The 14,650-nt window shown below is 35.3% G+C and overlaps 2 protein-coding genes across 3 annotated transcripts; both read right to left on the bottom strand.

Moving 5' to 3' along the window:
• Positions 1-484: 484 nt before the first annotated feature.
• Positions 485-3,519, bottom strand: LOC146918791 (protein FAR1-RELATED SEQUENCE 5-like). Of its 2 annotated transcripts, none has more exons than XM_085712010.1 (3): positions 2,869-3,519; positions 2,378-2,459; positions 485-2,294 (listed from the first exon to the last, which is right to left on the bottom strand). In XM_085712010.1, exons 2-3 carry the CDS (start codon positions 2,447-2,449, stop codon positions 1,086-1,088), a joined length of 1,281 nt encoding a protein of 426 aa, XP_085568136.1. In that variant the 5' UTR covers positions 2,450-2,459; positions 2,869-3,519; the 3' UTR covers positions 485-1,085. The 2 variants fall into 2 exon arrangements, with proteins under 2 accessions (XP_085568136.1, XP_085568135.1); XM_085712009.1 differs by having other exon boundaries at positions 2,378-2,462; positions 2,869-3,097.
• Positions 3,520-3,821: 302 nt separating this feature from the next.
• LOC146918790 (DNAJ heat shock N-terminal domain-containing protein) lies at positions 3,822-13,825 on the bottom strand. The gene is made up of 10 exons (XM_085712011.1): positions 13,541-13,825; positions 13,369-13,428; positions 13,173-13,255; positions 12,926-13,085; positions 11,683-11,812; positions 11,205-11,363; positions 4,899-5,077; positions 4,723-4,803; positions 4,491-4,646; positions 3,822-4,341 (listed from the first exon to the last, which is right to left on the bottom strand). Exons 1-10 carry the CDS (start codon positions 13,625-13,627, stop codon positions 4,231-4,233), a joined length of 1,206 nt encoding a protein of 401 aa, XP_085568137.1. The 5' UTR covers positions 13,628-13,825; the 3' UTR covers positions 3,822-4,230.
• Between the last annotated feature and the right edge of the window lie 825 nt (positions 13,826-14,650).

The raw sequence follows: 14,650 nt of genomic DNA, 5'->3' as shown, positions 1-14,650 counted from the left end.
AACAATACTTTTACTTACTACTATTACTTCGATAGGCCGTGCACTTGCGGTTTGGCCCTATCACAACCCATCTCCTTGAGAACTGGAGAGCTACACAATGTATTAGGTCTCAAAGATATTGGTTATTGAAGAACAAATTATCCCATTAGAATTTAGAAGAGAAGCGTAGTTGCAAGTCTGAGTCTGAAGACATCATAGTCTGAAGACCATCGGAAGCTGATCGTCAGAGTCTGAAGTGAAGAACCTGAAGGTAGTTATTTTTTAAGACACAAATGTGCAGAAGGAATAGAAGACTGATGCAATGGATATTTCTGAAGAATTGGAAGACATTTGATGCTTATCCACAGACAAAGGACACTGAAGGACAATAATGAAGGTGAGAAAAACACAAGAAAGGGGGGGTTGAATTGTGTTAGCTTTTTCTTCTTTTTAAACTAAGTCCAATGTTCAGAGTCAAATAGAGTTCATAGTCCGGAAGTAGTTCTGTCACCCTTGCACTTCCAAGGAGAGTTCACTAAAATCAATATCTGATTACAAATGCTCAAGCACAAAAGCAAGAGACTTCAAACTACTCAAGCACAAAAGCAAGAGGTTTCCCATGCTCAAGCACACACACAAGAGACTTCATACGCTCAAGCACAAAAGCAATAGACTTCTAATCAAACAGAAGTACACAGAAAGATGTTTGAGGTTAAACACTTGATATACAATCAGCGATGTTCACAAAACAAATCTGATACAGACTCTTAAAACTCTAGAATTTCTAAGATATGAAAGTTGTTAAGAAATTCTAAGTGAACTTTGATGTGCAACAATTTCAGCAGAGTTTTGGATCTAGTAAATTGGTGTTGAGTCTCTTACAATCTTCAAGTTTTCACTCCTTTATACAGAGGTGCGAAAGAGACGTTGATGATTGTCAGCACATCAAAAAGAGTCGTTGTTGAACCACTACTCCACTCTCCACTACTCTAACATTTTATGCGCGTAACACAAGTTACAGTTGTGTCTCTGCTGGTTAATTCTTCATACAAGGAATTGTTTTCAAACTATTCCACCATAGGACATTAACCAAATCAAGCAACAAATCATTGCAATTTCTCATCGACATCTACATCACCTAACATGCAATTTTTGAATTTTGGAACAAATTGTAGATTTTTTATGTTGCTAGTGGCGTTTCGTATCAGATGCCAAGCACAAAGACGATGATGGGCATCTGGAAAAATTTTTACTATTGCATTTCTCATCGCCGTATCTCCATCAGTGATGACTGACACCGGAAGTTTCCCTCCCATTGCTTCAACAAAATTCTCCAATAGCCAAACATACGTGTCTTCAGTTTCATCACCCACAATTGCACTGCCAAAAATAACGCTCTGATTGTGATGGTTTACTCCAGAAAATATGACTAACGGTGTATTGTATTTTATTTTCCTATACGTTGCATCAAAGGCTAATACGTCACCAAAAACCGAGTAGTCCGTGCGATTGACACCATCACACCAAAACAAATGTCGGAGTGATCCATCAACATTTACCACGTGCCTCCAAAACAACATATCGTCCCTCGATGACATATCTTTCAGAAAGTCAACAGCTTGTTCAGCATCAGAAATACTGCACCTACTTCTCTTGAATTGCTCATTGTACATGTATCTTCTAGTGTAACCAACATTTTCATACCCACCAGCTTGAGACGCAAAATAACCATGGATTCGACTAGTTCCAATTCCTGCTTTTCTCATTGTGTTCATCTGGTATTTATCATACTCACTCATCTTTCTGTGTGCAGGAAGCATCCTCTCAAACTTTTCTTCAACAAAGGAATGGTTATGTTCATCATCAAAAAGTTTAATGTACCAACGGTCGCAACTCACATCAATGTGAACGACTACTTTAGCTTGACATCCACACCTGCTCAATGGTCTGTGTTCTCTCTTACGAGATGTTGAATTGATGTATTTTTCCTCCCAAACGCCTTCCCTATGACACGGAAATATTTGCTGAACCACTTCACCTTTGATGTTTCTAATAACTCTACTCTTTCTAGCCGCAAACCCATGAAAACAACCATACCAGTTATAGAACATAAAGGCAACTTCGAGATCTAGAAAATGAAATCTCATTACTTCCTCAATACTGATTTCTTTGAAGTTAATCTTCTCTAAATCAGCAACCGAATCCACAGCGGTTTCATCTTCAAAATTGCATCCTGCATCCTCGTCATTGGTGCCTTCATAATCATCTTCAGAAGAGTTGGCACCACTCTCTGGTAATGAATTATCACCCACGCCCTATACAAACCAATACAAAATAATGTTTGTTACCAATTCAACTTCTCCAAAGCCAGAAATACGTTACACAATAACAAACATACCTCAAAGTCACTCTGAGCATTTTCATTGTGGCGTGGTACTTCAAAAATACTAAGGATTTCATCAAAATCCATAATGCAGTTTCTACTAAGATAACAAAAAAAAAAGTCAAAGTTAGAATTCCATTTTTTATTCAGCTAGTCAAATTAATTGTTATTACCGGCAAAGCATAGAAGAAAAACATAGAAGAAAAACATATTTTTTTTTGCACCAGTGGATTAAACCGGAAATTATCAATTATAATGGATAATGGTTGGTTCAATCCTATTTTTTGAATCAGCCAAAGTATTATTAAGCCAAGAGCATCTAAGTAACACCCAAACTTGGAATTAATAATGCCTCACGATTTGAAGAAGAAGAATCCACACAAAAAAATCCACCCAAAAAAAGAATCGAAGCAAAAAAAATTAATAATTTTCAAACCAACTAAAAATCAATATTTTCTATGATTTACACAATAGACAGCATACTACAGATAAATGAGAATTTTTACCTTCAACAACTATCTGATGAGCGCAAAAATGGGTTCTCTTTAACAGATCTGAAGATTTTCAGCAAGCAAGTGGATGAAGGTGTGGAATTTTCGACAACCAGAAGAAGATAGATAACAAGTCTCTCTTCAAGAAGCAATTAGGAAACAAGTAAAGATCTGAGATTTTCTTTCATGATTTTTCTTCAAGCCTCTCTTCATGGGTGTTGTTGCTGAACTCGTGTGAACAAGGAGGAGAGAAGAGTGGAGTCTGTTTTTTTGTGTGGATTTTGTGGTGTGGATAGTACTTTTTTTAAATGGGAGGTGTAGTTCACAATTTAGTATAATAAGTCATTTAATGATTTTTTTGGCTGAATTGAAATACCAAACAAAGCATGTCAACCTGTTTTACTGGCAGTTGCAGGTAAAATACCACCTTTCCCATGGTGGGAAGGGATTAGCCCTTCCCATGGTAAATGCCACCATAAGGGATATTTAGCAACTACAATGTCATGAAGTTTTCGCGATTGCCTTTTTCAATACAAGTAGCATTTTCATATATTTATATGTTCTGAGGGTCGGTCGATACTGGCGGGTGACAAAATTGAAAATTTGTTAGGTATTGTTGGGTTGGTTCGGTGTATATCCAAGACTCGCCCGTATTCAAGTGTTTAACTGAAAAAAGTATACTACGCATGTGAATAAACTTTACCACTACTACTACCTTTTCTTTTGTCAAATTTATTAACAATTATAAAAGAAAATAAAATTCTAATAGACGGTAATGACCTCTGTTAAAAAAAAGATAGTATAAAAAGAGCAATTCCATGATTTTATAACATTGAAAAGGTGAGTATGTAACATAAAATCATGGAATTGCTCTTTCAAGTGTACGTCTTATGTGAGATACAAAAGCTACCATCTAGGACAAGAAAGACTACGTGCATTTTTACCAGCACTTAAGATCTAATACAAAATTTTAGCACAATAAATTCCTTAGCCAATGCCATAGCTTGTTCATTCATGTTGCATTTAATGTTGCTGGCCAATTAGTATACACAAATCCCTACTAAAATTGTAATACCACTATCCCTGAAAAAACAAAAAACACAAGAAAGGAATAAATGAACCTACATGCAAACACCTAATAAAATGCATAATTCAAGTGACAAGGCAGCCATCCAATCAACGCCTTCTAGCAACGAAAACGCTACTTCAAACTATCATCCCTCATCTACATATAAAAATATTAAACATGCATAGTAACCACACGGCACAATGTGGCGGACCAGATGCGATCTTCAGCACACATTTGTAAAAAAATATTCAACAGAACACCACAAGAGCAATACATACAAAAAAGGACATGGGCAACAAACACCATCATCAATCCTTGCTGGTTGGAGCAGGTCTGTGGGCACCTGGGGGGGCGGTTGGCCTAGGGAAGTTGTAGTCAAATTGCATGCCTGCAAAGTGTGGGGCCTCCACGTAGGGGCTCTACATTCATTTGTATCAAAATACATAAACTTGCATTAATTTCAACAATATAGCAAGAAAGCCTCAACTTGTTTAACAATGAAAGAATACAATGACATGAACATGGCTGGAAAAAAATAGATGATAGATGTCGGCTAGAAATATTGCACCTGCGATGCGACAGCATGGGTTGATACACCAGTACTTGAAGATTTGGGTGAGGTACTAGGAGAACAAACATCATTGCTAGTTTCACTTCCATTCAATTTATGTACTGCTTTGTTTGGTATATTTTCGCTCTCATTCCCATTGGCTGTCTTAACCGTCTACATTCAAATTGCGAGTTAAACATCATTTAATCATTAGTGTACACTATATTAAGAGTAGGGAATGAAATATCACCTGGAAGATTTTACCAAGAGTTTTCAACCCTTTTGCTCGTGCACGTAGTTCTTCTTTCTTGGCACTGCTATCTTGAAGAACCTAAAGTGAAGCACACAACATAAATTAAAAAACACCTGGCCCTAAAATCTACATTAAGCTATCTATCAATGAGACACTGGAGTAGCAAAAACAACCATTTGACAGACACGGGAAAGAGTGGCCTCAATGTCAGCCACATTAAGCTTCCACAGAGAGTCAATCATTAATTTCTTATGAGATTGCATGTATTCTTCAAGCTCTTCTTCGGTGTAGTTCCCTTCTGAACTGAGTTGTTTCTTCATATCCTCCTGCAGTTGGATCAATGCAATTGCCCCTTGAACCATAAAGAAAAAGCATTTATCATCCTACTATGCGAAAGTTCTACACAACAGCAAATGTATGGAAGGAGAGAGCCAATATGAATAGATCATTAGTGCAAGTGTCAACCTATTATCTATCAGTCTAAATAAAAGCCACAGCCAAATCCCAGAAAAAATTTAGACAGCTAGATATTGGGGAGAAAATAAAAAAAAGGAAAACGAATTTATGGGTAAAAGTAGCTGAAGGACCTAAAGTTCAGTACCAATATCAAAGGCAAGAGATGTCACAAGGATTTGGCCTTTAGAGCAGGAGTTGCTCTATAAATTAGGATCAGAATTATAGAAAGAAACAACAACAAAAACCAAGTCTTATCTAGCTAAATGGGGCCAGCTACATGTATCAAATTACGCCATAGTGTTCTATCATAAACCATATTTGGATCCAACTCATTAACCTCTAAATCTTTCCCAAGTTTTTCTTATAATTTTTCTATGTCTTCCTCAACCTCTTTTGATCCGACTCTCATGCATCTGATCTACTCTTCGTACTACAAGTCTCCTACCTACATGCCTAAACCACCTAAGCCTATTTTCCATCATCTTTTCTACTATAGGTGCTACCCTAACTCTTTTTCAAATGGTGTCATTCATAATCCTATCTCGTCTAGTTTTACCACTCATCTAACGCAACATCCTTATCTCCGCTATGCTTACTTAATTCTCATGTTGGTTCTTAACCGCCCAACACTCCGTACCATACAACATCGTCTGTCTGATTATTGTCAGATAGAATTTTCCTTTCAACTTAAGTGTTACTTTCTTATCACTTAAAACACTCGAGACTCTTCTCCATTTCAACCACCCAACTTGAATACGATGATTTACATATGATTCTACTTCTCTGTCATTCTGTATTATGATAAGATATGATCTCCAACTTTCACCTCGAAGGTATAACTACTTCGCCTATTGCTGAAGTTACATTCCATATACTTTTGTCTTGCTTTTAATCAAGCGGAAGTCATACGCTTATAAGGCTTGTATCTATGTCTCCAACTTCCCATTCAATTCCTCCCTCATCTCTCCAAACAGGACTACATCATCTACAAAAAACAAACATATCGTTGCTAACTCTTGGACGTGGTCCGCAAGTACATCCAAAACAAAAATAAAAAGGTAAGAGCTTAGGGTTGATCCTTCATGCAATCCTATTGTTATGGGAAAATCATCACTAGGTCCCTCATACGTCCTCACACTAGTCGATTAATATAAGTAATCCTAACCCCCTTCTTCTCTAAAGCTTAAATCCTGAACTATCAAATTTTTCCGCTTTTTCACCTACCCATTTAGTTTCTTGTATGCACATAAAACTAATCCTCCTCCAAGTCATAGTGTCCACTACTTCCATAGATTTTCTTATAAGAGTGTCAATATTCCATGTTACAAAACAAACCTTATTCTCATAAACTAACTTCTTTACCCGCACCTGTTCACGAAGATGTGGGACCCCTTGCTTATTTCTTACTGCATCCAGCTGACGATGCACCGGCCCTTGCTCATTTGACATTGATCTCGAGCTATACAACGCGTTGCTTCCGGGCATAGAGATTGGTCCTTTTACCCGGGGTCCCCTTGGCAGGGAGCCTAAGGCTTTAAATTTTCTGCTGTCATTCACTGACGAAGAGCTCAACTTCTAGCTTAGTTTCATTTTTACATGGATCGATTGCAAACGTAATGGAAATAACTGAAAGAGTATCTATTATTCTACTTTCTTATGTCATGCGCTGATGCAAGGGAGGAGCCGGGTCTCTTCAATAAAAAACAGTCATCCATAGAAGAGGCTTTTTAATGCGTTTGACCTCTCGCCTCGGGAAATGCATTAGGCCCAGTTGGCCCAAGACTACCCTGTGGTTCCACTAGCAAATTCAGCAGTGAAACTTTCAATAGAAGCCTTCAGCAGAAAAATGTTGAGACATGCTACTCGAAGATAAAAATATTTAGACAATGTTTGGGACAGACCTACATGGAAGGGCGTGGGTGCTTAGCTCCCACTAAGTTTTGACTCTTTTTTTCAATACTTTTGATGTATATAGAAATCGAGATATTGTTTTTAATTTTTTTGAATACTAAATATACAAATGTTGTTCTATCTGTTATGGATATTATTAAGAATTGGATGCAAAATCACATGAGAGATTAAAGGTAAAATGGTTGTTTAATCACTTATATAGAGAAAATGTTTTTATTGACCTTGAAAAGAAGAAAACTATTCAATGTTTCCAAAATATGAAAAATCACAAAACATTTATGATGTAAAATTTTCTTCAAAAAATGAAGTGTTATATATATATATATATATATATATATATATATATATATATATATATATATATATATATATATATATATATTGAATTCTATATATTTATATAAATGTATATATTTCCCCCACCACTTAAAATTCCTGGCTTTGTCCCTCACAAAGGGCGGCTTTGTCCCTCACAAAGGGCTTTGGGAAAAAGAAATGAGGAAATGGAAGGAAGGGGGCATTGGAGAGTTTATTTTTCTTCATGATACAAAATCCATCTAGTTTTGGGGAACTAAAAAAAGAGTATTGGAGGAGGATTTCCGAGGGCTTAGATATATTCTTCAAATCCTTTCCATGTTGTTATAATACTCTAAAGATTAAAAATATATTGATCATTAGCATTCTCTTGTCGTTATCTACACACTCACTCTCTCAAATAAAGTGAAAGATTTATCTTTATTTCACTCTCTTCAACTCCACCTAAAGCCATCCCCTTCCCTCCCCTCCAAACTCCCAAAAGGACCCTTAGGGTTGGCACCCTGGAACAAGACATCTTCCTAGAAACATAAAGACAAACTACTCTCCTCTTTCAAATAAAACAAGGAAAAATACACATCTTTTTACCATTGTGGGGTAGGTCGTACATCTGATGTATGAAATACTAAAGCAAAATTGTAATTGAGATCTATGAAAATATTCCTTAACGAGATTTTGTGTGAAGTTGTATCTTTCAAATGCGATTTATACTCTTTTTTTTTTTTTATTGTTTTTTAGTATGCTGTATCATATGAATACGGCTTACATGTTTGTAATATTTTTAACTACTATAAAAGCCGTACACATGGAACATGATATGAAACTACAATGAAAAATAAGAACAATAATCCACAATACTCGAGGAAATTAAATAGTTCGCAATATTCTCACTAAAAGATGCAATGAGTAATTACAGGATCACATTTGAAAATGAAAAATGACTGAGAAATTCAAGGAACCCCGGTGTTACCATGCCCAACGCTACAATGGTAATTCTTCCTACTTCCCCCACTCCTCCTCTCTCTTTCTATAACTGCTTCCCCCTCTCCCGAAACCAACAAAGATTCCCCCACTCAGCCACTAATAACAACTAACTACCCTTGGAATCCATTGCCACAAGTCCCACCTTTTACCCTCCTAGAAGAGTGTGCCTTTAACCTCTTTCTGATGAGACCCTAAGAGGTATGATTCTTTCTTATTCTTAAGAGAGAATCTCTCAAGAAAGGAAAAATAGAAAATTAAAGAAACTATATCAATGCTTATTAATAGAGAATAAGTAACAATAATTAACTTGATACAAAAGGACTCCAAGTCATAAATGAACAGAGGAATCAATAAACTAATCACGATAATAACTATAAAATATGAAAACTAATCTTAAGAGATACTCTATGATAACCAAGCATAGGAGATAAGATGCTCTAAGATGTTATAAGATATTTTTATATACTCTTAACACTCACCTTCATGTTATAGCTTATCAAATTTAAACTTGTTACAAATATACCCTTTAAAAGAGAAAACTAAGAAAATACAAGACAAAACTAGTGACAATCACAGCTAACTTTCATCGACAACAAGCAAACCAAACCACAATACTAGGCCAAAGCTTTCAAAACCTGAAGCCTTTATTGGAAGGAGTCCCAATTTGAAATCAAACCAAAACAATATTGGCCGGTGCTTACAGCAGCTGAAGCCCTGGCTTGAAGGTGTGACAATACTAATCAAAGCTGAAAATACAAAGTAGAAGTAGGAGTCTAAAAACAACTATGGCACAACTAAACATCGGCACCAAAAATGCACTGGAAACAAGGGGACCCACAGCCAGAAAACAACCAGAAGGGAAACCAAACCAGAAATTGTGTCAATTTTGAATACCACGTTGAAGCCAAGACAAATAGAACTCGAGGATAAGCCGAAAGCGTGGCGACAAACGAAAAATCAGAGCTGTTGTAGAGAGCCTCTATGAACAGTATCGACAACAAGCAGACCAGCCATAAAAAAATAAAAATAAAAAAAAAACAAGAGAGATATAGTACACGAAAGAGCCTTTCCGAAACAAGTAGGTGACTGCGGTCCAAAACATTAAAGCAAGGCTAGGGGTGGTCTGGCAACCCAAGCACAGGTTGAGAAGACCGGAAATGTGGCAAGCTGCGCAACTGAGATGATGGGCAGATGCAAAAATCACATCTTAAAGGAACTGCGCATGAGGGCGCAGACCACCCCTAGCCTTGCTGGATATCTTCTTGACGTGAAACTTGAGTTTCATAGATCAAGAGAAGGCGGTCTTGATGATGAATCCCAGCAAAAAACTTGTATGATGTCTAGGAAGACATTGGCTGGATGAAGAGGCGACGCTGAAAGCAGCAGGTTTGAAGGACGCAGCAGACAACATTGGAGGATGATGGTTAGAAATGGTAATGGACACACCAAAAAAGAGAAACATGGCAGATGGGAGCATCAAAACACTTCGAAAGGATGATAGAACAGAGGAGAGAATAAAGGCAGGAATTTATGTATGGCAGAAAATGTGATTTAAGTTACGTGATACTTTGGGGAACTCGGCGTATGAATAAATAATTACAAGACTGGTTATGGAGGATGGTACTATTCTGATACCATCTTGAAGTTGTGAGTTTTAGGTAAAAGGAGAAGAGAAAGAATGAAGACATTTGAAATACGATTACAATGTAATATGATCAAAGTGTATTATGATTCATGACTAAGTTAATACAAAAGACTAAGTTTTAACTCTTATATTTATACCAATACAAGACTCTAAATCCAAAATAAATTGAGAAATAAGAAAAAAACAAATCATGATAATAACTTAAGAGATAATCTATGATAATGAATCGATCCTACAAGATAAGCTAAGATACTCTAAAAAGATATTATAAGATATTTTCACATATTCTAACAGGTGTTATTCGAACTTTCTCACACTTTTTTGATAAATTTTTTTTTTCTCACACTTTCATTCCACTCATCCATTGGAAAATTCTCAAATTCTCAACCCTGGACCTATTTTCCTGTTGGCACTTCAGTGTTATTATTCAATCCCACACAACAATGTAGTCTTGACTAGAAAGTATAAATCCGCCCCTTGATATTGATAAATCAACCATGAATAAACTCAAAAAAGGGGGCAAGGTCAATATTTTCTTGGTACAATAAATTATTAAGAAAAAGCGAGAAATACACAGCCATCAAAGGAATTAAAGGATATGATATACTTGACAGTGAAAAGGTAAAGTGCATCACTCAAAGCAAATATACCAAAGGTCAGTTCGATCTACACAAGCCTCGAGAACATGCAATGTGGAAAATAAAGGATTAAAATTTCTTTTATATGAAAATTTAATCAGAAAATTAGAATCAAGAAAACACAACAGAACCAGAAAAGGCTTTCAAGTTTCCTAGTACAAAGTTTTGGTCCTGAATACCTTAAGAGATTGGCTCTCAACCTGATATTATTTATAATCAAAATTGTACAAGGAGAATCCCTTAACTAAGGGCATTAATCTGGACTAAATAATATATCAATCCTAATAAAATCATAATTATATACATGGAAAAAACTAATATATACAAGGAAGAGTATATTTTAATAATAAAGAATTGAATCATTGCATATCTCAACAATACCAAAGGTCAATTCGATCCACAAAGCCTCAAGAAACATGCAATGTGGAAATTAAATGGAGTAAGATTTTTTTTTTATATGAAAGTTAAATCATGAAAACATAACGGAACCGGGAAAGGCTTTCAAGTTTCCAAGTAGAAAGTTCAGTCACCTGTTGCCGCTGTAACTTGGGATTTGATGAAGTGCCCTTTGTTTCTAAACCACTCAGCAATAAAAGGCACACCCAAAAAAATCGCTTTCTTCCCTAGCTCTTTTGCTGCCTGCCTTGCGTATATGTAGCCAATGGTATTCAACATATCAACCCCATAAGCTGTATAATGACAACTAATATATTCAGAAAAAGTGCCTTATTATCGTAAGAGTTAACTATTCAAATACTTGAGAACATGTAAAGGATTTTCCAATGTCATGTAAAGACAATCTTTTGACCATTCATGATTTTTTAAACATGAGAACTATAAACTCAATGAATTTTTACAAGCTACAACCACAGGTTGATATTTGTGATGAGAAAAGCATCCAAATGAGCTGTAACCACTAACATTGCATTCTTGTAATGTAATTTTACGGCAACAAAATGCATTCACTCGTGTACCATGCATATCAGAAATTATTTTAGGGCATCGTACCTGCATTGGACAGCCGGGCTACTTCAGCTTCTGCATGATTAACAAAGTCTTCTTTGTTTCCCTGGACATACTGGTTGAGTCTGCCTTTTAGTATCTCTACAAGCCTTTCTTCTCTCTCCTTCTGAACAACCTGGCGGAAGAATAAATTTATTTTAAACAGCAAAATAATTTTTTTGAACCTAAGACAGAATAAATATAAACTACCTTCGAGACGACAATGGCAAAAGTTTACATGGTTTGTTTGCGAAAAAACTCAAAGGAAAGTATGAAAGCGGAAAGGAAGCATGAAAAAAAATATCATTCCACGATTTTGTGCAGTATAAAAAGGCAAGAGAAAGAAATCATGAACATGGACCCCACACCAAATATGTATCAAAGCATGAATAGACGGAAAACATGAGAAAGATTTAATGTTTTGACCGAAAATACTAAAAAGCCCTGCTTATACTACAGAAAATCTTATTTAAAATTTAATACTCTCTCCGTCCCTATTCATAAGTCCCTTTACCTTTTTCACATTTATTACGAAAATTTGCTAGTGCAATTAATGTGTCTATTTTTTGTGTGAATATTACTCCCTCCGTCCCTTAATGTAACCCCCCTTTGCATTTTTCACATTTCTTAAGAAAAGTTATCAGTGTAATTAATGTGTCTGTTTTGTGTATTAATATTACCAAATTGTCCTTTGTTTGTATGTGTATTAAATTTGACTATTCATATTTCAAGACAAGTTAGTAGTATTAATTAGGGGTATCTTTAGGAAAAAAGTAATAAATGCATCTAGTAATTTGAAAAGGGGGTTACATTTAGGGACAAAAATAAAATCAAATGGGTGGTTACATTAAGGGACGGAGGGAGTACTAAATTGTTCTTTGTTTGTATTTGTATTAAATTTGACTTTTCACATTTCAAGACAAGTTGGTAGTATTAATTAGGGGTATGTTTAGGAAAATAATAATAAATGCATCTAGTAATTTGAATAAGGGACGGAGGGAGTAAAAAAAAAATTGATAAATAAAATAATAATAAAAAAGAGAATGTGAGTGTATTTTCCCCTATTGATAAATTTAATGAAATCAACTTAATTTCTTTTTAACTAATCAATTTCTTAATTCACGTTATCATTTTTTCCTTCAAATTTCTTGTTGGCAAATAAACCATTACAAAAGTAAAAACTAACAGATCGGCTTCAGCTAAAATAGAAGCTGATGGCAGTGATAGAGTAGTGATAAGAGAATGATACCCGCATTTTGTCTTGCAATTTTTTAGTATCAAATTGTTCCCCTTCAGTAAAAATGTCCATGGAAGCCATTGATGCCATGGCTAACTGGCCTATATATTCCTCAAAAAGCTCACTACCAAAAAGCATGGCAAAGATTGCAGCAGGATCAATAATGGCGTCACTGCAAAGAAAGGAAGAAGGAATCAGCACAACCGAATTGAATAATTAATTAAAAAAAAGAGAGGAGGTAAGTAAGTAAATATCTAACGTTGAGATTCCAGATTTGCCATGTGCATCATAAGCTTGCCTTTGAGTTGGGTCACTGAGAACTTGGTAAGCCTCGCCCAAAACCTAAAGCAAAGCAAAGCAAAGCAGTGGTAGATAGATGGGTCAAACAAAACAAAACAAAGCCTTGAGAGTAAGGATGAACGGTGTATAAGAAAAAGATAGATTGATTGATTGACCTGAAAATTTTGGGCAGCAAGAGGGTCATTTGGGTTTTTATCCGGATGCACTTGCCTTGCCTGTTAAATAAATAATTGAACAGATCCATCATCATCAATATCACACAAACAGGTGGGTGTGGTGGATCTATTGAAATGAATTAAAAAAGAAAGAAAGAAGCAGGTTTGTTACCTTGATGTAATAAGCTTTCTTAATCTCAGATTCGGATGCGGTTGGACTCACACCAAGCACGTCATAGTATTCGCTCTCCTTCACCATGATTGATCTTTCCGATTTCCGATTTACAATTAAATTTAATCAGGTTTCCACTATGTATACTCAAAATCAATTATTATTATTCCAATTCCAATTCCAAGTCGACGGACGGACCAAAAATCAAATGAATAAGTTGACTACTGCCTGCAATTTTCGCCTCTCCTCTCTCGGTGGGATGCTCCCCTCTTTTTACCAACTCAGCCAGCCAGCCAGCTGATAGGGTCTCAATTGAAAATCTGAAGAATCAATCATGCCACGTGCCAATTTTTTTTTTTGTTGGAATATTTTTATTTATTAAATATGTTTTTGGTCCCTATAAATATACCAACTTTTCGTTTTAGTCCCTCTAAAATTTTCCTTCAACTTCTAGTCCCTAAAATTTTTTCCATTTTCACTTTTGGTCCCTCTTTTAAAGTAAAACCATATGTAGAATTCATATTTTTTAATAAAAATTTTCAAAAAAATTCATAATATTATAAGAATCTCTCCCAAAAAAAATTAGAATTTTTTAACACAACATGAATTTAATATGAATTTTTACATTTTTTATGGTTAAAAATTCATATTTAATTCATGTTTTGTTAAAAAATTCTATTTTTTTTACAATATTCTACACATTTCTGCATAATTTCACTTAAAAATACAAAAATTAACTTAAAAATATGGACCAAAAGTAGCGATTGAAAATTTTATAGGGACTAAAAGTTGAAGGAAAATTTTAGAAGGACTAAAACGAAAAGTTGGTATATTTATAGGAACTAAAAACATATTTAACCCTTTATTTTATCTCAGAACTAGTATAAGGGAATAGATTGTCTCGTCCAATTTTCTCATGTTTTCTCCTTTGAAGCAATCTGAGCCCTCCATTTCTTTTAATGATAGATCAACGGCTAAAAACAAGACCAATTAATTATGATGGATTTTGTTTATTTCCTTTCTCACACATCCTCACTTTATCTCCTTCTTCACAAACCATTTTTGCGATTGAAGTTTGTTCTCTATTTTCCCCTTTTCTTTCCTCTCTCA

Source organism: Medicago sativa, chromosome 5, assembly GCF_051527215.1.
Source record: "Medicago sativa cultivar Bolivia chromosome 5, Bolivia_mono, whole genome shotgun sequence".
Taxonomy (NCBI): domain Eukaryota; kingdom Viridiplantae; phylum Streptophyta; class Magnoliopsida; order Fabales; family Fabaceae; genus Medicago; species Medicago sativa.
This window is presented reverse-complemented; position numbering and strand designations above follow the sequence as displayed.

Excerpts from the sequence above, each read along its gene's own strand:
- LOC146918790 (XM_085712011.1), bottom strand. The coding sequence starts at position 13,627 with ATGGTGAAGGAGAGCGAATACTATGACGTGCTTGGTGTGAGTCCAACC. Across the intron at positions 5,078-11,204 it reads CCAAGTTACAGCGGCAACAG|GGGCAATTGCATTGATCCAA; the intron begins GTGACTGAACTT and ends TTATGGTTCAAG. Across the intron at positions 4,804-4,898 it reads TTTCCCGTGTCTGTCAAATG|GTTCTTCAAGATAGCAGTGC; the intron begins GTTGTTTTTGCT and ends GCTTCACTTTAG.
- LOC146918791 (XM_085712010.1), bottom strand. The coding sequence starts at position 2,449 with ATGGATTTTGATGAAATCCTTAGTATTTTTGAAGTACCACGCCACAAT. Across the intron at positions 2,295-2,377 it reads ATGCTCAGAGTGACTTTGAG|GGCGTGGGTGATAATTCATT; the intron begins GTATGTTTGTTA and ends TGGTTTGTATAG.